Genomic DNA, 26,648 nt, shown 5'->3' on the forward strand with positions numbered 1-26,648 from the left:
AAACCGCTGTAGAGTATGCTGTGAGAAGAACCACTCTGGAGCAGTAGAGGAAAAACGGCATATAACCATCTGTAGTATAAGCCCAAGGTATATACTTAGCAGCAGCAGGGAACAGGCCATAGGAATAAGCTTTGTAGAGCGGCCACAATATATGCCCTAAAGGGTGACCCATGGGACACCAGACACGCTAACATCATACAAACTGCCATAGTATGTGATTCAGGCTTGTCATGGAGCAACCCCTAAGGAATGAATAATTATAAAATGATTATAAAATAAATAGTATGTGCACTGAGGATTGTACTCAGCAGCAACAGAGTGCCAATCCAGCGAAATAGGCATTATACAACCGACCTAGTATATGCGCTGATGTATCCACCCTGGTGCATCAGAGCAGCAGCCCATGGATATCAGCAGTCCACCCAGGAGCAGCAGAGAAGCAAGCCATAGATATCAGCAGTCCACCCAGGAGCAGCAGAGAAGCAAGCCATAGATATCAGCAGTCCACCCAGGAGCAGCAGAGAAGCAGCCCATGGATATCAGCAGTCCACCCAGGAGCAGCAGAGCAGCAGCCCATGGATATCAGCAGTCCACCCAGGAGCAGCAGAGAAGCAAGCCATAGATATCAGCAGTCCACCCAGGAGCAGCAGAGAAGCAGCCCATGGATATCAGCAGTCCACCCAGGAGCAGCAGAGAAGCAGCCCATGGATATCAGCAGTCCACCCAGGAGCAGCAGAGAAGCAAGCCATAGATATCAGCAGTCCACCCAGGAGCAGCAGAGAAGCAAGCCATAGATATCAGCAGTCCACCCAGGAGCAGCAGAGAAGCAGCCCATGGATATCAGCAGTCCACCCAGGAGCAGCAGAGCAGCAGCCCATGGATATCAGCAGTCCACCCAGGAGCAGCAGAGAAGCAAGCCATAGGAATCGTCTGTAGAACATGCTGTGATGGGGCCCGCCAGGAGAAGGTTAACTCAATGTTATTTCACTCTGTAAGCCAAAACCTCAAAACTGCACTATACTGGTGAAATGACACTGCACTGAAATGGAAATTTCGGGTGTGAATTTACCTCCTAGCCAATAATGTGCAGCTCAGAATTTGGCCCATAGTTGCTTCCAAGCTAAGTGTTAACAGTTTGTGTGTATGAAAGTCATCTCTGCTTGCGCAAAATGTGCATTTTCAACCTCAAAACACACATTCTAATTCACAAAAAAAGAATCTGAGGATTTTCTCAGATGATGGCCTTCATAAGGGCAGAAAAGCCACCAGGATGCTGTACCCCTGTTTTCAGTTAAATGAATGAGAAAGTTGTATATGAGGATCTACTTGAGAATCTGAGATTCCATGATCAAGAAAAATATTACCACCATGGTTTTGTCAAGAAATGACTTCCACATTTCGTTGTATTTATGTCACTGCTTCTTTTTTGTGGTGGAAGCTCCTTTAGTCCATCTCCCTCCCCCACTCCCCACCGTCCGACACCCCGCAATCCTCTGCAGATCACACACACTTCGAATCCCCCAGCACAAACCCACAATCTCGAAAAAGCTGTGGTCATGGTTTTCTTGATAATGATGTGCTGGGTTTCTTGGTTAAACTATAGAGATTTCACATAATTGGCCTCAATGCATGGGATTTTTGTGGTCTCGGTCATGAGACAGAGTAACCTTAGCTTCCAAATCCCTGAAAAAAACATTAGTTGTAGGGTAGCGGGTAAACGTTAAAAAAATTGTATTGTTATTTTGCAGGCTATACCTCCCCATTACCCATCACTACCCCTCTTTTTGAGTGAACAGGTGTTCTTTTAATGTTTTGGCTTGACAGCGCAGGTGTCGTCAGATAATTATGTGCGCATCAATAGAGATGGGCTTTGGCACTGCCCACATGTTAGGGGGCTGGACTACATGTTTTGATTGGGCACAAATTGTGTGCTTCCACAAAAAAAGTACTTTTACCCTCAATACAGTTGTGATCATTTTGTTTATTTATCCAGCTGCTGAAGCTTGATCATTCTGGAGCACACACATGGCATTGGAATGCTGTGAGAAAGTGGCTCTATATATACTGTTCCCAAATAGGTACAGGGTGTACAGAGTCCACAGTCCCCAGAGGTTTGTCAGAGGCTAAAGTTAGATATAACCATACTCTCTAAAGTGGTAGCTTGATCGAGCAGTAAGGCAGTATCAGAGGGCAGTGTAAAGCATTTATTGCACACACTCAGTCAGCATATGGTCTCACACACTCAATAACTGAACTCTAGGCCAATGGTTTATATATAAAAAAAATATATGCTTGTTTTATTTTAGAACCAACAATAGGTATTAAAATATACTTTCTCAGAATGAGATGCTTTATATAAATACTTTTGCAATATGCAATTGGCTTTTGTAGAAAGTTACAAGTGGTTGCAATAGGCAACACAATTTTAAACACAATAATGCATTGAGTTCAATGGAAGTTTCAAGTTATTTGCAATAGATTACTTTTAAGATTACTTTTGGGATTCCAGGACTGGATCCTAGATTCAGTCCTGGGTCAGTACTTAGAAACAAGTGATAAAAGTCGACTGAGTTACTGTTATGATTTTTAGACAATATTTTGTTATTTTAAAAGCTGACACTTAGAAAATATTTCATAGTAAACAGTCAATGATTCCCAGGGGAAGAAAATTCAAGTTGCAGGTATAATATGTTCTCGTTACTGGGTGCCTAGACTCAGTACTGGGACCTTTATCCAAAACAGGTAAGTAATTACGTTTTCACAATTTATACGATTTTTTTTTTTTTTTTTTTTTTAAACCGTTTATTACAAGACTAAAAAAATATACAAATATGGGCCTACAACCTTCCGGCCGGCCGCTAGCAATAAAAGGAGCATACGATATACATTTATAAAACACATGGTGCTGCGGCCGAGCATGCACAGGAGGTAACATCGTTGCGAGCCACACTATCCAGACCCCACTATACGGTTCCATTTTAAACTTAAAGAACAACAAATACAAACAAACCCACAAGGCAATCCTCAATCGGAAATAGCAACACGTGCTCCCCTAGAGGGGGGATCCTAGCCATCCATAGGAATCTCAAGAGGGGGGGGAGAGATCAGAGCTAGGGCTGGGTACACCTAATGCCCAGGTACCGGGGGGATGAGTTGGCTAAGGGGACGGGGCCGGCGATGGATCAGGCAATAACGGCGGAGCACAGATTCCCCCGCGGTAGGCGTTCCAGGGGCCCCACACTTTCACCCATGTCCCAGGCTTACCTCTCGCCACATACACCACCTTTTCCCGAAACATGCACCAATCCATATGTTCCTTCCAGGCTGAGACAGTCGGAGGCCTCTGGGATCCCCACAATTGGGCAATATCACGCTTGGCAACCATATACCCCAGAGTCACCCACCACGTCTGCGGCACCGAATAGTCGGTAGGCTCCCACACATTCAACAGGCATCTCCTCGCTTCGGGCAACAGCGCCACATGCGTAACCACTCGCAGCACCTCATGCACACCACGCCAGAACCCCTCCACCTCCGGGCACTCCCGCAGGATATGCAGAAAAGTCCCCCACGCACCACACCCACGCTTACACAAACCGTCCTCAGCATAGCCCATACGCAGGAGCTTTGGCCCCGTCATGTAGACCCTGTGGAGTATCTTGAGCTGGACGAAACGAAGGCGAGCCGGTATGGCCACCTCTTTCGGGGAGGCCACCGCGGAGGTCCAGTCCTCGTCGTCCAGCTCCAGCCCGTCGGCTACCCAAGCCCCACGAAGGGCAGTCAACAAGTCTGAGCGGTCGTTGATCAGTTTTTTGTAGATCAGTGAGATCGTGCTGTCCGGGATGTGTCCATCCAGCACTCTATCCTCCAGGGGGGAACACTCCGGGATGGAGGCAACGTCCGGAAAGACGGAGCCCAGCGCATGACGGACCTGCAAATACCGAAAGTACTCGCTGCCCTGCAACTGAAATTCCGTCTGCAGCATCTCGAACGTTTTAAATCCTCCCCTCGTCCAGAGATCCCCCACTTTGCTAATGCCTATTAAATCCCACTTCTCAAAGCCCTTCGAGGTCCACAAGGAGCCCAACCGCTCAGATGCGTATAGTGGTGACGCCCGGGTCAAACGGTCCTTCCACCCCATTGCAGCATTGGCCGCGTGCCACACTCGCACCATGACACGCGTGGGGCCCGTTAGGCGAGCGTCGGGCGCGCTAGAGTAGAGCGCTCGATTATGGTCACCACCTGGAAGTAGCATCCTATCCATTTCAAACGCCGGGTTTAAGGCGGGCCCATATAGGCCCTGATTAATCGCAGCTAGCTGGGAGGCCCAATAATACCGTTTAATATCCGGGAGGGCAATCCCCCCGTCATACCAGGGGAGCGTCAGCTTAGCCAGGGCAATACGTGGCCTCCCGTCCCAGAACAGGCGGCGCTGCAAACTCTCCACTTCGCGGAAGTAGCGCGCTGGGACGAGGTCCATAGTGTTCTGCAACGCATATAGGAAACGCGGCAGCGACATCATTTTAAACAATGCCGCCCGGCCGAGCGGCGAAAGCGGCAAACGCCGCCAGCGTGCGACATCCTCTTTCAGACGCTGGAGGGGGGGAAGCAAGTTCCGATCACACCGAGCCTCCGGGTCCAGAGTAATGAAGACACCCAGGTACCTAAATCCCTGCGGGGCGACCTGGATCGGACAGCCCCGCGGGAGGATAGGAGCCTCCCCAGAGAGAACATACACACACGATTTAGCCCAGTTGATGACCAGACCGGAGTTACGACCGAATGAATGCAAAACATCAACCAGTACTATGAGTGATTTACGTGGGGAAGCTAGGTACAAGAGGATGTCATCGGCGTATAGGGATACGCGGTCTTCATACTCAGGGGTCCAGCGGAGACCACGGATGGAAGGCTCCCACCGCAGCCACTCCGCCAGGGGCTCCAAGGCAAGTGCAAAGAGGAGCGGCGATAAGGGGCAGCCCTGCCGTGTGCCCCGGCCCAGCTCGAACGGAGCCGACACTCTTCCGTTCACCACCACCTGCGCCAATGGGCCCGAATACAGCAATTTAACCCAACTGATGAACCCTGGGCCAAATCCAAACTTCGCAAGCATCGCCCAGATATATGGCCACTCAAGCGTGTCAAACGCCATGGTGGCGTCTAAGGACGCCAAAATGGCCGGCTCCCGTATGAACGGGGCACGTGCGAGCACACCGTGCAAACGCCGCAGATTAAGGGCTGTGTTGCGATGGGGAATAAAGCCAGATTGGTCCTGATGAACCAAATCGCCCACCACGCCGACCAGCCGATTGGCCAGTACCTTGGCGAGAATCTTGGGCTCCGCATTCAGTAGCGAAATGGGCCGATAGGATGTAACCCGGTCCCGAGGTCTCCCTTCCTTGTGGATGACCACGATTGTAGCCAGACGCTGGTCCGGCGGGAGGGAGCCCACCGAGTGTGCCGCCAGGAACATAGCCCGGAGGTGGGGTGCCAGCGTATCCGGTCGCAACTTGTACAACTCGATAGGGAGACCATTCGGACCCATGGCCTTGCCGGAAGCGACCGAGCGTATGGCGAGGGCGATCTCGTCGGAGGTGGGAGCGGCGTCCAACGACACCCTGTCCTCCCCGGAAAGGGACGGCAGCGCGATATCACTGAGCAGGGCACGGGAATCCTCTTCCGAGCAGGGAGACACCGGGGAATACACCCCATGGAAATAATCCGCGAAGCAGGAGACAATTTCTTCTGGCTCAGTTACACACACACCATCCGTTTTCTCAATCAGCGGGACCACACGATTCACTCTCTCTTTTTTGTCCAACCACGCTATAAGTTTACCAGCCTTATCACCCACATCATACAGTCGCCCCTGTTGCTCTCTACTGAGGCCCCTGGCCGCCTCCGTGACGAGGGCCCTGTAGGCCGCTTGCTTGAGTTGGAGGACATGTAATGCAGCATCCGTCACCCCACCTTCTAAATTCCCCTCCAACTCAGCTATTTCAGCCTCCATCCGGGTCACCTCCTCCCGCTCGCGCCTCCGGGCGTGGGAAATAAGGGATAGGGCCTCCCCTCGGAGTACTGTCTTGAAGGCCTCCCATAGCGGTACGGCCGAAGGCACAGACCCCACATTCTCATCAAAATATCGCTGAAGGGATTTAATCAATTCAGCGCGAATGGTGGGGTCGCGCAGGTACCAAGGATTGATTGGGACCACCCTACCCTCACCCCTCGGAAAGACATCAAAGTGCAGTAGGAGCGGGCAGTGGTCCGAAATACCCCGTGGCAAATGGCGCACCTCTCCCACCCTCCCAACATAGGCCGCCGGGACAAGGACATAGTCTAGTCGTGAGAGACTACCATGGGCTCCCGAGTGGAAAGTGTACTGCAGCTGCGTGGGGTGTTTTAAACACCAGCAGTCCACTAATCCAAATGTATCCAAGAGGCCGGGTAGCCACGCCTGTGCCCGGGGGAGGTCCCTAGGGGGGTGACGATCCAAAGACCCAGATACCACCGCATTAAAATCCCCCCCCACAACTAAAAGCCCCCCCGTAAGGCCAAGGAGAAGGCGCCCAAGGTCCGCAAAGGTGGTCGACTGCAGCCCCGGTGGGATGTATACTGACACAAAGACAACCACTTTGCCCTCCAGTCTTCCCACCAAGACCGTATAGCGTCCCCTGTCATCGTGGAGCACCTCATCAATCTCCAACGGGAGCGAGTTCTTCACCATGATGCCCACACCCCGTGAGCCGGACGTGAAGCCCGAGTGAGCCACTAGGCGATAGCCACGCCGATTCATGGCGCAGAAGGAGTTGCCAATGAGGTGTGTCTCCTGCAGAAAGACTACATCGGGCGAGATTCGCTTCAAAAACTGCAGGACCACACCCCGTTTGATCCTGTCCCCCAGTCCATTCACATTCCAAGACAACAAAGTTAGTTCCCTACCCCCCATCATATACAGAAGCCATCATTCGTCCCCCGGAGAGCACTTTAGAACTAACACAATAATACGTTTGCCTTGTGATAAAAACGAACAACACCCCATCCCTACCCACCCACCCCAACAGAACTCCCCCCTCCCTGCACCCTGCATGAGCCCAAACAGCCCCCCCAACGTGCAGTGTGCCTGTCGCCCCATATATAGTTAGACTAACTAAACCCCCTAGAGGAGGAGGGAGAACCCCCAATAGACCCAACACAACCTCCATAGGAGGGGAACTTACAAAAACTGACGCAGAATCAAAAGTGGCATCATTTTCGTCCAGAGTGAGGCCCAATATTAGACCCTCAGTCCTGATCCAGCGTGCCGTCTCCCCCCGCCGCCCCCCCCGCCCCCCCGATCACGATCCCCGGGCAGAGTATCCAGCCAGTCCCCGGCCGCTTCGGGACGATCAAAGAAGTGCGTGCGACCATCCACCTCCACACGCAGCTTGGCCGGGAAAAGCATGGCGTATTTGAGGTTTAGGTCCCGAAGACGGCGTTTGACGCCTAGGAAGCTCAGTCTCTGCTTCTGGACCGCTGGGGTGAAATCAGGATAAAAATTAACCTCCATATTGTCAAGCTTGACCGGTCCATGCAGTCTGGAGGTTTGCAGGATAGCGTCTCTATCCCGAAAATTAAAAATCCGGGCGATGAGAGGTCTCGGAGGGGCTCCGACCTTCGGCCTTCCCCCGGGAACCCTGTGGGCCCTCTCCACAGCGAAGAATTTGCTCAGCCCCCGTGGCTGGAGATGGGTAGCAATCAGGTCCTCCACAAAGAGATCCGCCGCCGCCTCCTCGCGTCCCTCGGGCACCCCGATAATGCGGATGTTGTTCCTCCGTGCCCGACTCTCGGAGTCCTCCAGACGTCGATCCATAAGCGCAGTCGCCTGACTAAGCCGGCGCACCTCTGTTTGCAAGGCCGCCACATCTGTCGTTAGGCCCGATGCGGTGTGGGCCAAAGACTCTACTCGGTCGTTGGTTTTGGAAAGATCGGCCCTCACCAGGCCAACATCCACGAGGACCGAGTCAATCTTCTGCGCCAGTGTATCAAACCGCTGGCCCACCGAGGCCTTCATCTCGGCTATGGCGCCCATAACATCTCGCAGAGTCAGATCTGCGGGCAGGTCTGGGGCATCAGGAGGGCTCTCAGGGGACTTGCGCGGTCCATCGGGAGATCCCTTCTGGAGGGTATAGCGGTCCATACTGTTGGCCTGATGGACGGCGCCACGCCGGGTCGATTTGGTCTTTGCCCGGTCTCCATCTTGTTTCGTGGCCATGGCCACCAGTCTCCCAGTCGCACCAGCCACGTCGTGTAGGGCAGGAAAGCAGGGCCACGAGCTCCGGGGGGGCCCCCTCAGAGCAGCGGGGTGGATCCCAGCCTGCAGGCAGGCAGGGTCTCCCAGCAAGGCCACACCACACCAACACCAAGGGCTCCGCGACCCAACCTCGCAGAGACGACAAGGTGGTGCGAAAGCGAAAGTGCGGGGTACGCGAGTCGCCAGGCCCTGCCTGCCGCTGTTGTTCACTTTGTCACTGGATCACCCCACAGCGCAAATCCGGTGTCCGGCGAGGGGAAGGCCGCACACCTCAATCGGTGCTCACTCCGGTATCCGAGGTCCGATTCGGAAGCGGGAAACGGGTGCCACCTCAGCTCAGGTTCACCAACATAGTCCCCTCATCCAGGGCAGGATAATTTCAGGATAATCGTAGGAGGTTGCGGAGGTCCTCGGGAGCCTCGCACCTACGCGGCCATCTTGGTTGCGCGCTAGCAATTTATACGATTTTTAAAGAATATTTAATGTTTGCAGAAATCGACACTTAGAAGAACTTTCACAGAAAAACAGTCAATGGTTTCTATTGAAGAAAATTGGGTTACTGGTAAGTACGGTTGTGAATATTTTTCAGGGTCAGTGCTTGGCACCAAGATCCAGCACTGGGAGCTCACCTAATAGCAGGTGAGTATTTTCGTTTTCATTACTCGGCTGATTTTTGGTGAATATTTTAAGTTTTGAAAAGTCCACACTTGGAAGAAATTTCAGGAAAAACCAGTCAATGTTACCCTATGGAGAAAATTGAGTTATCGGCTTTCAGGTAAGTAATCGACTGGCAAAGTTAAGGTTCTGGGCACAGACTCAGGGGTATCCCAGGGTCAGGTAGGTACAGTTGTTACACCCTCAGCGGCACAGGGGCAGCCGAGTGCAGAGTGAGTTAGGCCCAATGTTATCCTATGGGAGGCAGGGGGGCCTTGGTTGGTGGCTGCTGACTAGCAGGCCTCGCGGCTGTGGGAGCTGGGCTCCTGGTCACTTGCTCAGGGCAAATGGGGAAGTAGATAGGTGTAGAGGTTACACTGCCAGGGCCACTCGAGCGGCTGGGTGCAGAGTGCTTTTGAGCCTTCGGGCGCTCAATTGATTTCAATGGGAAAGCTCCGGTTTAAAAAAAGACTGCAAGCTCGGGGACGAAGATTCTTCAGGTGCCACCACCACTTCGAGAGCTAAGTTGGGTAGTTGGAGCATAGGTAGGTACCCCGGAGTTGGGCACAGCAGGGCGCCGGGTGCAGGGGTGCCTTTTGGTGTCGGGAAATCTTACCCTCTGTTGATCGCGGTTGGGGGGGGGGGCACCTGGTTCTGAGGCTGCAGGCATCGTCAGGAGCGTCGAGGGAAGTCCTTGGGTGCCGGACTCGGGGTTACCGTCGCAGTGGGGTTGTCCTCGTGGTCTTTGTTCACTCCGGCACAGGCCAGGCTTGGCGGGTGCAGAGTGTGAAGGGTTTCCGGTTCCGGGCTGATGACAGGGATTAGAAGCAGATTTTGAGTAGAGCCTCTAGTCATGGGAGACCCAGGTGCTTAGAGCCAAAAGGTAGGCAGGTCCTCCGGGGTTTGTGAGGTTGCTGGCCACAAGAGATGCCGGGTTGGAGCAGGAGCAGGTTCGAGGGTCGACAGGCCGGTAGGGCTGGGGCCAAAGCAGTTGGTGTCTTCCTCTTCTTAGCAGCTGCAGGGCAGGTTTTCTTTCTTCTTGCTCTTCTCTGTATTTCGGAATCCTGGGAGGAAGGTTCAGGGTGCCCCTAAATACTAGATTTAGGGGCGTTACAGGTAGGTGAAGGGCAGGGACCATGGGTCCCTGTCCTGGGGTGGGTACACCCCCTATTCTGCCTCTCTCCTGTGGGAGGGGGGCAGTAGCCTAGTCCTGATTGGGTAGGGACTCCCATCTTCAAGATGGCGAGCGCCCAGAGATGTGCTTCACCTCGTCTCCCCCACCTGAGGGGTGGGGTTGGCAGGCTGGCACATCCCCTGTCCTTATTTGGGGTTTCCGGCAAGGCTTCCCGCCAGAGTGGGGGCTGCCAGTGGCCTGGAGAAGCTCACAGAGGCGGCATGCCTTTGAAGCTTCCCCCTGCCCATCCTGGGGGAGGAGATTTAGTACCTCGCCTAGGATGTGCATTGTTGCAGGCCCAGGAGAGCAGGGGCTCTCCTACCCAGGGGTCCAGCAACATGTCTGCTGTGTGGCAGCCTGGGCAGCCTCCCAGACCAGACGTGGATTGTAGGTTAGGTTTCAGGGGGCATCTCTAAGATGCCCTCTGGGGTGCTTGGTACATTAAATCCCACACTGGCATCAGTGCGGGTTTAATGTGCTGAAAGTTTGATACCAAACTTCTCAGTCTTCAGTGTTGCCATTATGGTGCTGTGGAGTTCGTGTTTGACGAGCTCTCAGCACCATGGTCTCTTAAATGGCAGCACTGCACTTACAGTGCCCAGGAATGGACTGGGTACTGTAGGGGCACAGGGCTCATGCTCCTGTGCCCACACCACTGGCATAGGGCACCCAGCTAGAGGGGTGGCTGATGTATGACAGGGCAGTGTAGGTGGTGGGCATGGCACACAGGGATGTGTGCCATGTCGACTCTTTGTCTTGTCTTGTACCCAGACACTCAGCCTGCAAGATCAGTGTTTGTGTGTTAGGGTACAGGGCCTCTAAGGGTGGCACAATGAGTGCTGCAGCCCTTTGAGGCCTTCCCTGGTCACAAGGCCCTGGGTACCTAGGGTACCATTTACCAGGGGCTGACATGTGGCCAGGGATTGCCAATTTGGGTTTTGGCTGTTATGCAGTTTTTAGGGAAGGAACACAGGCCCTGGGCACCTGATTGACAGGAGCCCAGGGCACAACAATGAAAAGTGCATCAGCTATCAGGCAAAAAAGGGGGGGGGTACTGTAAAAGAAACCCACTTTCTTACAAATGCTGTTAAAAAGTCTTAGATCACTCGATAATTTATGTTGGTTTTCTCTGGCATCAGCACAGATAGGAGAATTGCAGACCATAGCTACATGAAGTTTTAGTTTTGGTTTGACATTGCAACAGTCACCTGACCTTTTAACCTACAGCAATACTATATTAAGTTCTCTACTTCCCCACAAATGCATATATCTATTTCCACGCTATATGATAGTAATGCTTCACATGACAATACAACATTCCTTGAAAGGTAGACAGATTGGCATTGCCAATGCTTATTTTAATTTTCTACTTGTATCTTTCCTCTTTGGCTGTTTTTAACATGCCTGATCAAGATTAATAGAGATATAAGGCAGATCCACTGTAAATCTTAATTTATTTTACTTGCACCTTATTCTGTGTTTTGTATTTGCCCAGTGTCTCTCGAAGCATGAAACCGTCACGCTGATGAGTCCAAATGAGTGCAGAATGCATTAGTGATTTATAAATCTCTTTGACAAGAATCTTTTTGGGCTGAAAATGTCACTTTTTGTAAGTGATGCTGCCCATGATCTGTTTGATTGAAAGCACTGGAGCTAAAATGTGGGTCTTTGGCATTCACAAGGCCACAGCATCTGCTTACATATTAACTTTGGAGATAACTATCTTTAAATAGCAAGCATGGATTTTTGCGTAAAATGTATACTTTTCTGCTGAACAATTTCAAAGGAGGCCAAAGCTGACTGGTTAGAATGAGGGTGCAGGGACTCAGTTTGGTTGCATGGAGCATTTATCATCTGTGGAGACGACCGTAGCAGTGTGAACAATCTTAGATGGAGCACAGAGACGACAATGATGGCACTCTTCCTTGGCTCTGGTCATAAGCTAGTAAGTTCCCTTTATAGGTCAGGTTCAACAGTGTTGCTGTTGCCTTACCTTATGTGATCAACCTAAAAAAGAGCTTTCAAGAGTACTACAGAGAGGAGCTTTTTATTCCGCCCACATGTTGGTGGATAGGAGTACATGTTTTGATTGGGCAGACGTTATGTGCTTTCACAGAAAAAGTGCTTACCTTCCAAGAGCTGTAATCCTTTTATCAAGTTGATTGAGCCAGAGCTCTTTATCAAGTCAAGCTATTGTTCTACAACAGATGCAACTGCAATGCTATATGCCTCCTACATAATTAGATAATGATGGTGTCTGTTCTTCTATGGCAGTAGCACAGATAGAAGGAGGGTAGTCATTAGGAATGTATTGCCGTCATAGCCACCTCCCCTTGCCCTTTCTATCATCTACTTCAGAGATAACTTAACATAACACTCCTCGAGAGAATGTTTTTTTTCTAATTTTTAGTTTTAAGACTTATGGGCTGGAGAGGCTTTTTTAAGCTCCTTGACTCCTAAAAAGTTAATTTAATTATTGATTTTGATCTTTTTTTAATATGCTACTAATATATATATTTTATTTCTATATTTGCACATATTATATTATACTAATTTACTTATTTAATAAGTACCCTTCGGTGAACCCTAAAATGCCTTACTACATTTAAGTGTTACCTATCCTTGAAGCCTAAAACTGGTACACCTTTCCATCCCTGAACCATAAAACCCCCATAGTACCCATTAATGCTACCATTATCAAGACCCTAGAAACCCTAGTACCTTACTGCTATCATATCTAAACCCTTAATATTCCTAAACATTACCCTTCCTGAACTGGAAACCTTTACCACCCTTTAACGCTGCCCATCCTATCCCTGAACCTTAAAACCCCTTACAACACCTTAATACTACCCTTGCTGAACTGGAAAACATTACTACCCTTTAACGCTGCCCATCACATCCCTGAACCTTAAGACCTCTTACTACTCCTTAACACTACCCTTCCTTGAACCCTAAAAATTCCTTACTACTCCTTAAAGCTACACTTCCATGAACCCTAAAAACTCCTTGCTAGCCATTATGGTTACCCTCTCCTGAACACTGCAAAACCCTTAACATTACCCTTCCCTGAACCCTACAAACCCTTACTATAAGTTAATGGCATCCATTTAGGAACCCTAAAAAACCTAACTAACTGTGGCTTAACACTACTGTCCTTGAACCCCAACTGCTACCCCTTAATGCTATGCATCCTTGAACTCTAATAACCTAAAAGCACAAACATTCTAGATTCCTCGTTATAAGTAAAATTGAAAACATTAAAAAAAATATTGAACTGAAACAAACTTAATGTTCTGAAATACATTAGGCATGTGGTGCAAATTAATAAATAACTTTTATATATACAAGTGAAACACACACTTTAACCTTCCATGACCAAGGCTGGTGGAGAACGAAACATGTGGGCCCTAACGACACTGACACATAAATATATTTGTGTCTTTCAGTGAAAATAACTGTTGTAGGAAGCCGCCTTTATATACAGTGCACCTATAAGAAGTACACAGTGTAAAGAGTCCAGGCAAAACCCAGTCGGTATACAGAGGCACAAATGATAACTCAAATGCTCTCTTTTGTGGTAGTGTGGGTAAGCAGTTAGGCTTATCAGAGGGTAGTGCTAATCATTTGTTGACACACACTGAGGCAATAAATAAGACACATAAGAATAAATCTGAGACCACAGTCGGTTCATCGGTACCTGGGCTGGGGCGCTCGAGTGCAGAGTGGAAATATCAGCTGGGCTTTGTGCACCTTGGGACCTTGCGTTTGTTGGTCTCACCGGTTGAGGATGCAAAATCACCAGAGGGACCTTCTTTAGCCTACTTGCCCTGGGTACCAAGGGTACCACTACTAGGGACTTAATAGGGGGACTAAAAGTATTGCCAATCGCGGGAAAAATTGAACAGTTTAGGGAAAGAACTATGGCACTGGGGACCTGGATAGCAGGAACCCAGTGCCACTCTCTATCAAAATGCATCAGATACCAGGCAAAAAGTGGGAGTGACCATGTCAAAATGGGGCACTTTCCTACAACTGTGACCCAATAAGGTTGTTATCTAGAGCAGCTGTACCAAAAAACACATACTCTTATTGATATTACTACAAACAAAGGTCAAATTCCAGATTATTACCACAATATAGCAAAGCGTACAATAAAACACTGTTTATATACTGCCTCACAGATTACTGGTAGCAATGAGTTTCTAAGGGGACTTAAGTTTCCTTATAGTCTCTTCAATGTAGTTTGACCCTACTGCACAAATTGAACCCCTTGTATTCTGGTTCTATTTCAACACCTTTCGTTAAAACAGTATATACATTAAAAGATGCCGTAACGTATATGCCGGGTAAAATACACTATTTACTACCATTTGGAGGGATGGAGGGGCATCATGACCCCTGTGAGGTTTCACCTCTCTATACACATTCGCCACTCTCAACAATGGTAATAAACAACATATAATACTCTGCACATCTGTATATATACTGTACATATATATGGTTTGTTTTGTCTGATACTACATAGCGGGATCAAAAGAGGTCGGCTATTTTGGCAGTGAAGGGAGGGTAGAACAGGTCACAGGAGACACATCTCAATGTGTCTCCACTTGTGGCCATAATTTGGGCTGTTGGGATGTACGTTATATCATATGCTGATGACACGCGGATCATTGTGTCGATTCCCAAGAACTCTGCCGCCACTGCAGATAATTTTCCTCAATGCATGTCGGCAGTTGCCGACTGAATGAGATGGAATTTTCAGAAATTAAATAGCGATAAAACTGAGGTGTTGATTTTTGGCCAGACACTTTAGGTATATGTTCCGTCCCAGTTGAGAATGCAAATAATCTCGGTGTAATCCTAGATTCTGCACTTAAATTTAATGACCAGGCCAAACGCACTGTGACAACCTGCTTCTGGCTCATAAAAATGCTTAGAATCTTTTTCTATTCATCCCCCTGCCTGCACAAAAGCAGGTTGCACTTACCCTAGTCATGTCCAGATTGGACTATAGCAACTCCCGCTTTCTGGACTCCAATATTAGCAATTAGCGCAAACTGAAAGTAGCACAGAATGCACTTACTAGAACAATTCTGGATATTTCCAGGTGCCTATCGGCTACTGTGGGGTTGGGGACCTTACACTGGCTCTATACTCTATAGCCTGCATTTCTTTTTCTCTGGTGGGCTTATAGATAGGTTTTTCCTCTGGACGGCCGGCTATAGCACCTTGATGCCTTCGGGTAATTCTTGCGCTCTGTATAATCAAATCAGTCAATCAAATCAGTGACACACTGATGTTATGATAGCACATTGAGACAATAACACTCAGAGCAAGTGTTCAATCACAGACATGCTCCTTTCTTCTGTGTACTTTATTCATGCATTATTTTTCAGCGTGCTATTTTCAAAATCTTAAATAATGTAGGGCAAGATAATTATGAGAAGCAACAGCGCCACCCAGTGTACGCTCTATAGACTGAAGACAATGCACACGTTTTGCGAGTCAGATTTGCCCATTCAGACAGCTCACTTCCCACCTCATGGGCGGGACCGCAAGACTGCACATGCCGCACTTGGTGGGTTACAAATGTAACCCCAGGTCAGGATCAGAGGCGCAACTAGAGTGAAATTTCGGGGCGGTGGGGGGGGGGGGGGGGGGGGGGGGAGGCTCTAAGAAAGGGTGAAAGAACAACAAAGCCTCATTAACAAGAAAATGTGAAGTACTCGGGTGCGGCTGTGTGAGTGCCCGGGAAGCTGTCTCACCCTGGCTGACACACACAACGAGTGGGGGGTGGGGGGTAGGGAGTGAACCCCTTTGAGCCCAATGGGCGTTGCGCGCCTCGTCAGGATGGTGGCAATCTGAGAACTTGCAGCATTTGTATGTGTTCAAAGCACTTGCAAGTTATTCATGTTTTGTGTAAAATATGTTAAGCAACAATTGTATTAAATGTAATAATGACCTTGGACTGGATACCACGTCCATCCATTTGTGATGCCATCTGCAAAAATAGGTGACCCCGGGCAGGAGATTCCAGTGAACATGGTGGTATGGCTCGTGGAGTAGGCTTGAGCAAGATGTTTAAAAACCTCGTCGTCCGGTGATATAGCACTTGTACCTGCATAGTGAAAGCAAAAAGTTAAACCTATAAATTGTCACATAGCATATTCGAACACAAGCAGTTCGAAATAGTTACTCTACAGATAACATTTGTAAGTTTCCTTATTGTCAGGTATCGACCGTAATTAGAATCATAGTTCATAAATAAGAGTAAAACAGTTGTAATGAAACATAAAAACAAACACAAAAGAATACAGGTTTTAAAAGATACACTAACTTTAAATGTTACACTATAGGTAATAAGAACCATAAATTATACCTTATTGTGTATTAAGATTTAGTATTAAATAATGAATTTAGCAAAAATGACTGAAGGGGTGCTGTTCATCTGTCAGTTTTACAGATTACGGGGCAGATTTACAAGCCCCTTGCTCCGCCGGTATGTCACTTTTTCCCATACTAAAAGTGAGGCATCAGTACAAGGCCGGCGACCCCAGGGTGGTACCTGGAAGGTTTGAGTTTGGGTATCACAGCGTCACTCGAATCTCCAGCCAAGCTCGGAGTCGCAGACCAGGAGAAACACTTTTCACAGAGGAGGAAACTACGAAAGCCTTCACGGAGAAGTTGAAAATGAGCACAGAGCGAATATGACTCCGCTACTCAAAGAGGTTGTCTCAGGCTTGGTGTGTCCTCATGCCTGAGATAAGCATTGCGGTTTCCCTCCAGAGAGTCGCGAGGACAGCATTGCGTCGTAAAAGATGATTTTATTGTCTCTCTACCTATCTGAAAAGAATCTTCTCTCCTCATCTCTATTGCTGAGTTAGATAACGGTTATTAATATTGTGAGACTGAGAATGTAATTGAAATTCGGTCTTTCAAGGATCCTGATGGTGCCGGAAGGATACAAACAAACAGCCAACAGAAAGCTAATGGCTGAAGGCTCCTGACCCTATGAAGCCAACGACTGAAGGAAACAGAACCAAAGCCCGCTGTATGTGTATTATATATTTTATGTAAAATAAGGTGTCTTGCAAATGCTTACTTTGTAAAGAAGTAAGTGCCAGGGCCCTTCTCAGGAGGTAGCGGTAGCTTGTATCGCCCACTGCCCCTGTCAATTCTGCCTATGACGTGCTATGACAACTATTGACCATTGTCGATCGTGACAATTCAGACTACCCCAAGCTATGAAAATGTTGTGGGCGGCAGGTATTATTCATTTTTAATGTATATAGAATTATTCAACACTGTTGTTAACCTGATCTCAAAATTAGACAGACAGCTCCACTATGTGGTGGACTTGTCATTAGTGCTGAGAATTAAGTGCAGGTGCAGAGTACCAGAAACCACTGGCTCAAATTAAGCGCTGGGTCTTGGTTTATGCCGGACATAAAGATAACCAAAGAGTCATTAAAACCGCAATGCATTACATACAGTAGTTTGCGGTTACATTTTAATGTGAGTGAAGAGACCACGAAAGGGCTGAGCCCTGTGCTTCCAGCCTCAACAGAATGGTTCTGTAGATAAAGGAGTGCACCCCAGCGATATGAAGGGTTTTATAATTAAATGCACAATAGCATTACCATGATAAACGAAAATGAACATGTATTAGAAGTTTGACATTATGTTGAGGGAGCTGTGATAATGCTAACATTAGCTAATGAAGGCCTCTATTTCAAAATGGTTGGTGCAGCCTGCATCCATCTTTTCAGCATGTAATTATCTTTTGTCTCTGTCTCACCCTGCACACTGACTATTAACACACAAGCAACTTTGTAAATACTGCTTCGAGATTAATGATGCTTTCCTAGTACAAAACGACCTTTGTTTTAGAGTTCTGTAGCATACTGTTCCACTGGGAGTGAATGTTCCCAACGCCTCACTCATTGGGACAACAGCAATTTCTCATGACAACCTGTCCTTCTATATTAAGTAGCGACATTTGGATTAACAATTTAGGCACCCACAATGGGAACTGCATTATGTGAATCTGCGGTATGATGCTTAATAATGCAGTTTCTGAAAAAATGTGGTTCGTTCTTTAACCTGCTTGGTTCAAATCACATGATTCTTGTATAAATGTATTTATGTTTGGTATTCAATGTATTTTGCATTATAAAAGAAGCCCATTTCTGAGGTTTGTGGGCTCACTCTCTCTTTATCTTTAGGTGGAGGCACTGTCGGTCTGTCCTCCGATTTATGACTTGTTTTAATTGAGCTGAACAATATTTTGTTCTGTTATATTATTATTTGCATTTTATTAGCTTCATGCTATAATTTGATTTAAAAGACTAATTGACTGATTATGACGATTTAACTGCCTTCTGTAATTATTTAAACCTTCATAATAGCCTTATAGCCCTCAGTAGTGGGCTATACCGGTCATTAAAGGCCCGCTCTAGCGTTAAAGGCCTGAGCCGAAGGTGAGGGCCTTTAAAAAGGGAGCGGAACTTTAATTGCCGGTATAGCCCAGCTACAGAAGGCTATAACACTATTAGAACATTCTGCCACTAGAGGGACAAAAGTTCAACCAAATAAAACAAAGGCCTCTCGGAGCCCAAGGGGATTTAAATCCCCTTGGGCTCCGAGAGGCCTTTGTTCACAGCAGCAGCTGTGAATGAAAAAAAAACATTAGAATGTTGCTCTGCCGGCTTCTACCGGCCAGTAGAAGCCCGGAGCACTCCATTGTCTGCAATGGAGTGCTCAACATTCAAATGTTCTAATACACTGTCCATGGTTTTATTTTAATATTTGTCTTGTTTTCATTGTAAAGCCTAATGTGCTTTATTATTTACATTGTAGATGGCATTGACATTTGTTGATCAGGCCCAGTTGAGTTACAACAAAATCTTTAGGGTATTAAAACTGCTCTTGTTCCCTCAGGAACACTTTAAGTATGACATATTAGAAGAAAGCTCTATCAGATCTTGTAGCAGAAGATAGTTACAAACTGGACTTGGATGTTAGAAACCGAATATGCATGGTTTAAAACTGGATCTAGATGGAACAGCTAATTATATCCAGAAACTAAATTGCCCTAATCCAGACTGTACTCCCAAGCTCAAGGGTCCGTTTTGGATTGATGGCAGTGTTCCAGTGTTCCCAAAGCTGATCCATGAATTAAGGAGACCTGAGTATAAATGGACGATTTGTCATTGTAGACAATGTCATTCAGAAGACGTGAGTATAAATAGAGTGAATCATCATTGTAGAGAGTGTTGTTGAGAGTGCATTAGTGTGTGTTCGATGTAGTGCATTGTGGGATTTGTAGTTTGGGTCTTTGTTGTCATGAAAAATATAAGCAGGTTGTGAGCGCTTTGGCTATGCAGCTTTAATCTGAGGGATAGTAGGAGCTTTGGTTACTGTGGTTTTGATGCTTTGTTTCACTTTTCAGTGGTGCCCACTAATGGAAACCAAGAAGGCTATGTGTTTGCACTTAAATCTTAGGTGTTCATTTGTCTTTATTGATTGTTCTTATTTTTATGAATGTGCTAATTGTTTAAGTTTGTGATATAGGGTATCAAATGTTGTTGTAAATTCAGGATCACGCAATAAAAATTAATTGTTGAAACTTGCCTGCTAAAGCTGCGGTGTGTATTGTGAGGCACCACATTCACACCATGAGATGAATTTACTAAAGGTCAAGTCGTGTAGTTGTAAATGCATATTAATGAAGATTAGTGATTGTTTAGTCTTTGGTGCATAGGAGTAAATGCACTATTCATATCTCGGTTACCGCTGACCGAGAACCTGTTTCTCCTGCTGTGATGCCTTATAGAAGAGATTTGATTTTCCATGCAAGATGTTTGAATCCTTTAGTCATCTCAAGTAGGCTGAACTCAAATATTACATTGCAGTGAGTCACATTGTGATTTGTTGGTTGTTGTATGGTGCCATGCCGATACGAACTGTTATTGGTTAAACTATGAACTGAATGCACTGCAATGAAAATGGGAATTTCATGTAGCACACCTTTTGATGCCATTTGTGAGTGAGAGAAATTGCCACGTGAAGGTACACCTGCCCATGACATGGCTATTGCCAAGGGTTTACACACGTCTGCAGATTAGAGATTGGAACAGGGTCATTTCTGATAACAAGAGCATTCATTTTCCACTGAATGGTACTTTTAGAGTGAGAAACCTTTAGAATTTGAAACAAGTGTTCTATGAAACAAAACCCCAACCCATACCTGCCCAGTTTTAAGCATTGAATGCATGGGAGCATGTACCACATGAGAAAGAACACAAAGAATGACGACTCTGATTAGAAACACTTTTAGTAATTGGTTTGATGCCAGATGGAATCCGAGAAAGAAGATATGATGTGGAAGTGTAATTGAAGGTGCAGGTGTTTATCCTGCAATTGTAAAAGGATGAGAAGTGGAAGGCACTCAGAAAGGAGAGTCAGATTAAAGATCAAGACAAAGAAAGAGGACAGTCTGGTGATATTTATAATGATGCTGAAGAAGAGGATTTTTTAAATGATCTATTGAGTGCCTCTATGTCATATTGTACCCCCTCCTGCAGGATCACAAACACAGTGTATTCACTGTGCCGAGTGCACCAGGAGGGCTAAGACTTTCTAATTGAAGCGTAGGCAAGGGATGTAAACTTAGTGTTAAGAAGGCAAGAGGCCTAATTTAACAAAGGCTCCGCAAACACACATACACAAGTACTGTCTGACATTTGTCTAGTTTACTATGTAGAAAAATATATTTTTTCCTTGTTGTTATCTTTTGTTAAAAAATGCATGAAGTTACCATGGGATGACAATTGTTCATAAAGGATAAATTATAGGTACTTCACAAATACTCATACAAATTATTGCTGATACTTTCAAAAGATTCAGTCAGTACATATTACAGGTACATGTTTCGATTCTAATGATTGAATTCTGGACATGAAATCATATCGAAAAAGCTTTTAACTGATCCTTTCATAAATGATGTGATACAATATATTAAGAAAGAACTGGCGGTGTGTTGGAACGACGCGCGTTTCGGCGAAGCCTTCTTCAGGATTCCATCTCAGTAACCACAATATTTTAGATCATGTGTCTTGCTGTCACGTTTAAGGTAGTGATGATGCAGATCCAATCAATGAGAAATGCAATATCCTTATCTTATGCAGAATTACAAAATTTTCGGAATCTGTAAGGAATATCAGCTTAAAGATATGTGATTTCAGGTACCCAGCCTGGTAATGATCCTAACGGCGAAAGATGTAGCCGGAGGAAACTGCTGGGCACTGTGGCATCCAGTGCTTGCATATGATTATGTTGGACTGAAATGGATATATTCTTGAACTGAGAAGGGTTCAATGGCCAAGTCCTGACCGCATGTAAGGGTCCAAACGTGATGCAGCACCCGGGCAACGTCGCCGGGGTATGACTAGATACACCCAGAAATGCACCCAGCACAACTACTGTTACTGTTGCTACAGCCACTGAATCACAGCCTCACTCTGGAGAAAAGTGACCAAAGACATCGAGATATATTGATTTTGAAGTTTGAAGACATTTTGAGGGACACAATTGAGATCAGGAAATTGAATACATAGGATGAGGTTGAATTGCGATACTTAACTAAAGAAGATGCTAGGCATGCTCATGAGGTGCATGAGAATTCGGAAAGTTTGCCTGAAAAGTATAAGATTGATTTAAATAGAATAAAGGAGATGAGATTGCCAAGCTTAAGAGTGCCCATTGAAGAATCAATGAATTGCACAAGAAAATTGGTAAAGTTGAAGAAATTCAAGGACAATGAGCAACAAAAGAGGGGGTCAAAGTGAAACAGAAAACGGCTTGGGGTGGAGCTTAAGGAGGTGCAAGTGTAAGTGAGTGAGTTTGAAACTGGAATCCTTTCTGAACTCCCCGTATGAGAAAGGTGCATGGAGGAATGTATGTGCATGTGCCTTGGGGACAATCTGATCTTATTTCATTTCATTTACAAAGAAATTCCCAGAACTTTGGGGAAGAGCCTCATAACTGGTACACAAAAGAAGAAAGACATGTTTCTGTTTTGAAAGTTCTCTGGGAGTACCTGATCACCCTGTTTGAGATTGGGGCTTGTGAAATAGCCAACAGAAGAACTGGCAAGGGATGTCCCAACTAATAGTTAGTCTCCTGAAGTGATAAACAAATACTGAGCAGTAATTGAGCATTTGAAATTGAAGGTTCTGCAGAGAGAAGTGAATTGGTCTGAAATTATGAGGGCAAGCGAGAGCCAAAAGAGTCAGTGCATGCCTAGTATGAGATATAGAGCAGTTGAAGACCCAGCTTGCAAAAGCGGAGTTGTCTCTGTGTTTGAGCTTGGTCTGCATCCTGAGCTTAGTTCTCAGATTCAGCAAAGTGAGACGTGTTGGCAGACCAAATCCTTGGACAAAATGGTTATATGTGCAAAATACTCTGGTGACACTTATGATGCGAAGTAGGGTTAGATTAAGGAAAAGTACACAAACAAATCTGGTTCAGGGAAGTGAGAAGAGAGGCTCTTTTGAATCAGATTCAGGCTTTCATTATCTTTTCGGTTAAGGCGTAACTATGGGTATGCAAGGAGTTGGTATTCAAGATAGTGTTCACAATGTGCAGACTGGAAATGCTGCTCTTCAAGGAGGTAGAGCTTTTGCTAATGTGAATGAGGGCATTAGCACTCTGAAAATGAGCACACCATGGCATTATTGAAACAAGATCGCACATTGGAAACAAGAGTGTAGACAGAATCTAACAGAGTTCTGAATGATGATCAGGTGAATTCTTAGTTTCAGAACATAAATGTGATGTCTCAGAGTAGGGTAATGCAGTCAGCAAGCCCAATAAGACTGTCCCCGGTGCAAAATGTGTTGAATCAGAGGCCATATGATGCAAAAATGCCACAAGACGCAATGATTCAGCAAATATGCAAAATAAAGGATCCAATTATCAACAAAATCCTAGATTTCATCAGAACCCTTTGATAATCGATGACAGTTTCCCCCTGTTTTCTCTTTCTTCGAGACATGGCCCTAATCAAGCTCAATGTGGTTGCTTACGCACAATCATGTGAGAGATCTGGTACCCTGGGATGACAAATGATTCAGTTCCTTCATAAAGCTCAGCAAAAAGCTCTGTACCCACCAGCACTAGGAATGCCAGACTATGAGAAGGATTTGTTCTTCTTCAGTCACAAACATGGAGGGAGCATATTGTCTGTTCGACACAGATCCATGGTTGCATGTAACTGGTTGCATCAGTCTGTGTGGGGATCCAGCAGAGTGAGCGGAATAGTGATGGGTTACACTCTTGTTATGATGGTTCCTCATTCAGTTGAGATTTTGCTGACTTGTACTCTGGTTCTTTAATACAAAATGTAATTTACATTCTAGATCTTCAAAAAGCACTACAGTTACCTGGAGAGATCTTTGAGCAATGCACACAAGAGTGGCGATGACATGGCCACATCGGTAAATAGCTATGCCAATAAGATGGCAAATACTGCACTCTGGAGTCCTGCTCATTCAACATAGATGAACGAAGTTAGACTGACAATGACCATGTAACCAATGTGTTCTTGCTACCAGTGAAGACATTCAACGAGCTCAGGGAGCCTCAATATGAAGCACCTGAAGATGAGAAAGAGAAGTGGGTATGAGCAGTATATGGACGCAATACTTGAGTTTCAAATGATGGCTGTGCCATGTTACCAGATTCCTGGTTACCTGCATTGGTCTGACAATTCAATGCTCCAACACATTTAGAGAGTCATAACTTCAAAAGAATTTGTTTCACGTCATTTTTTGGTCTGTGGCTGGGAGTTTGTGCCAGAAATGCATCACCTGCCAGATGGTAATATGCCAGCAAGAAAACAATTGTGGCCATGAATCACATAGGAAAGTCTAATGGCCCATTAAATCAAATGCAGTTAGATTTTGTGGAAATGCCTCTGTATAACAGGCCTAGGTATATTTTAGTAGTAGTGTGTCTTTTATCCTGGTTAGTTGGGTCATGCTCAACTAGAAGATATAATAGACTCAATGTAACAAAATAATAGTGAGGAAGGTGATCCCTATATTAGGAGTGCCAATTTCTTTAGAATCTGGTTGTGGGACCCATTTCAAGAATGATGTAATGAAGCTACTCCCCGTAGCCCTAAACAGTCACCAAAAGCTTCACTGTAGCTAGAGACCAGAAGCATCAGGAGTTGTTGAGCAAGTTAACAGCACAATGAAATCCAGTATTGCAAAGGTGTGCGCCTCCACCTCTGTTAAATGGCCCTGTGCAATCCCACTTGTCTTGATGAGCCTCAGAAATACCCCAAATAAAAGGACAGGACTCTCTTACTATGAAGTGAGGATGGTGAGGGCCATGATAATCACTTGTGTTCCTGCAGCCACACTCATAAATATCACAGATGATATTGTTCTTAAGTATTACAAGGGGCTGGCGATGTGATGCATTCTAGCTCTTGTTAGGTCAACTTGGCAACAGCACCAGTGGGGCAGGAGCAGTGCCACAACATCAACCCTGGAGGCTGGTTAGGGCAGCAAAGCATGGTCACAAGATCTGATTAAGTCCTCGCTAGAAAGGCGTGCGCCAATTGATCCTTGTAGCCAACATTACAGTGAAATGTGCCGGATTGCCATAATGGATTCTGTTCGAGGAAATTTTATTCGCTAACAAAATGCTTACATTAATAATGTTCAAAGCTTATGTTTAAGTAACACTTATGCTAAATGCAAAATTTGCAGTAGGTAACCATACTTAAAAGTTGTGCGCCTGCAAATACATGAAGGTGCTGATTTAAATTAACCTAACTATTGATGCCATGCTAACTAAAAACAAATGCATTAATACTGAAAGGCCTGTTTTTCACATTGAATAGTTGTTTGTGCACAAGTTTTTTTTCTTTGTTACAGACGTATTTGTCAAGAAGCCTTCTGTTAGTTATTGAATAGACACTTATTTTGTATTAGAAAACTGATAGTGAGCTCTCACCAGGAGGAGAGGAGGTGACTGAAAGGATGATTCATGAGAAGAACTGCCTGGACCACAAAATATCAACAATGTAACCTTTCATGATCTAATATGTGAAAGTCAATTGTGTCTGTAAGGTAAATTTGGGAGATTGTGTAGTCCCAGGAGTTTACTCAAAGTCTACTGAAGGATGATGAAGATAGAAGAAAATTATTGCTTTGAGATAATTGTGTAGGTCATATTAGGAAAAAGGTATATTTTAGATTGTTAGATGAATATTCAAAACTCATGGAACTTTGTGAGTGTTTCATATGTACCTTTTTGACTTTATCTGCTCCTGAAGGTGTGACATATCATCACCTTCCCCTCACTTACCCCTTGTCATGCAGTGTGTTCATAAATATATTCTAGCAACAGAGGTGTCTTGAATTATATTGCTCAAATTATGATGTTTCTTTGGAGAAGATATCTATTGTTAGAACCTTGCATTCTTATTATGGAAGCAAAAGCAAGGGAACTGTCTACATACATCAAACACATTACATAAATTAACCAAACCAACAATGTTGTTAACAAGTTTTCATGCAGATTAAATAGAAATGAAAAGGATTTTATGGAAGATCTCAATGAACGTAAGGCAAGATGCAGTGGAAAGCTAGAGGAGGAGAGAGAGATTGAGGTAGAGAAGGGAGAAGAGAGGGACGGAAATACAAATGTACACCCAAGCCTCATCCAGAATAGGCACGAAAGGGACAGATATGTATGTGAAAAGAAAAGTAGTGGTTTGGAGCTAGTGTGAAGAAAGTTATGTGGCAAATAATATGATTTTGATTGAACAAGAGCAAATTATCAAGGGGATTTATTATGTGTGTGGTAGGTTAACCTATTTTAAACTCCCTCATAATTGGTTAGGTAGCTGTTAGTTAGGCTTAGTGTTCATCACATGGGTGAATTTTGTGAGTTAAATGATACAATGGTGAAGAAAAATAAACATAGCTTTAATCAAATGATGGGACTTATATTTGGTGCTATGATTTGATGCATAGGACTGGCTTTGAATGGCGTGAAGATCAGAAAGCAGTCTTCCCTAGTAGATCGGTTGGCTATTAGCAGTGCTGGTGATTTAACAAACATTAATAGAGAGCCAATGGCTGTATGAGTTGTGGTAATGCAAAATAGGCTCGCTCTATATAAATAATCAGCAAAGAAAAGTGGAGTCTGCTGCAAATTGAGGGTACAAATAAGCTGCAATTATGTACTCCATAACAGTAATCAGATTAACAATTATATTTTAAATATCACTAACATCATGTGTGCAGTAAGGGTTTTTGAAGAGCAAGAAGAATGGGAAATAGTTAGTTCAGGGTTTGTGTGAATGGAAAAAGATTTTCAAAGATTAGTGAGTGGTTTGGTATGATAGGAGTAGGCATTGTTAGTATTTTATCAATGAATGTAATAATTGCTTTAATTTGCGTACAGGTCGTGCTGCAGAAAAAAGGTTTTAGATGACGTCCA

The 26,648-nt window shown here is 45.6% G+C and overlaps 1 protein-coding gene across 2 annotated transcripts in view; it reads right to left on the minus strand.

Annotated features, from left to right (window-relative positions):
• Positions 1–26,648, minus strand: part of CPM (carboxypeptidase M) — a 283,079-nt gene that overhangs the window by 39,576 nt on the left and 216,855 nt on the right. For both annotated transcript variants that reach the window (XM_085653479.1, XM_085653480.1), the window contains exon 6: positions 16,087–16,242. In XM_085653479.1, coding sequence (XP_085509605.1) covers positions 16,087–16,242 — 156 coding nt within the window. The remainder of the gene's footprint in view (positions 1–16,086; positions 16,243–26,648) is intronic.

Source organism: Triturus cristatus, chromosome 4_1, assembly GCF_964204655.1.
Source record: "Triturus cristatus chromosome 4_1, aTriCri1.1, whole genome shotgun sequence".
NCBI classification, from domain to species: domain Eukaryota; kingdom Metazoa; phylum Chordata; class Amphibia; order Caudata; family Salamandridae; genus Triturus; species Triturus cristatus.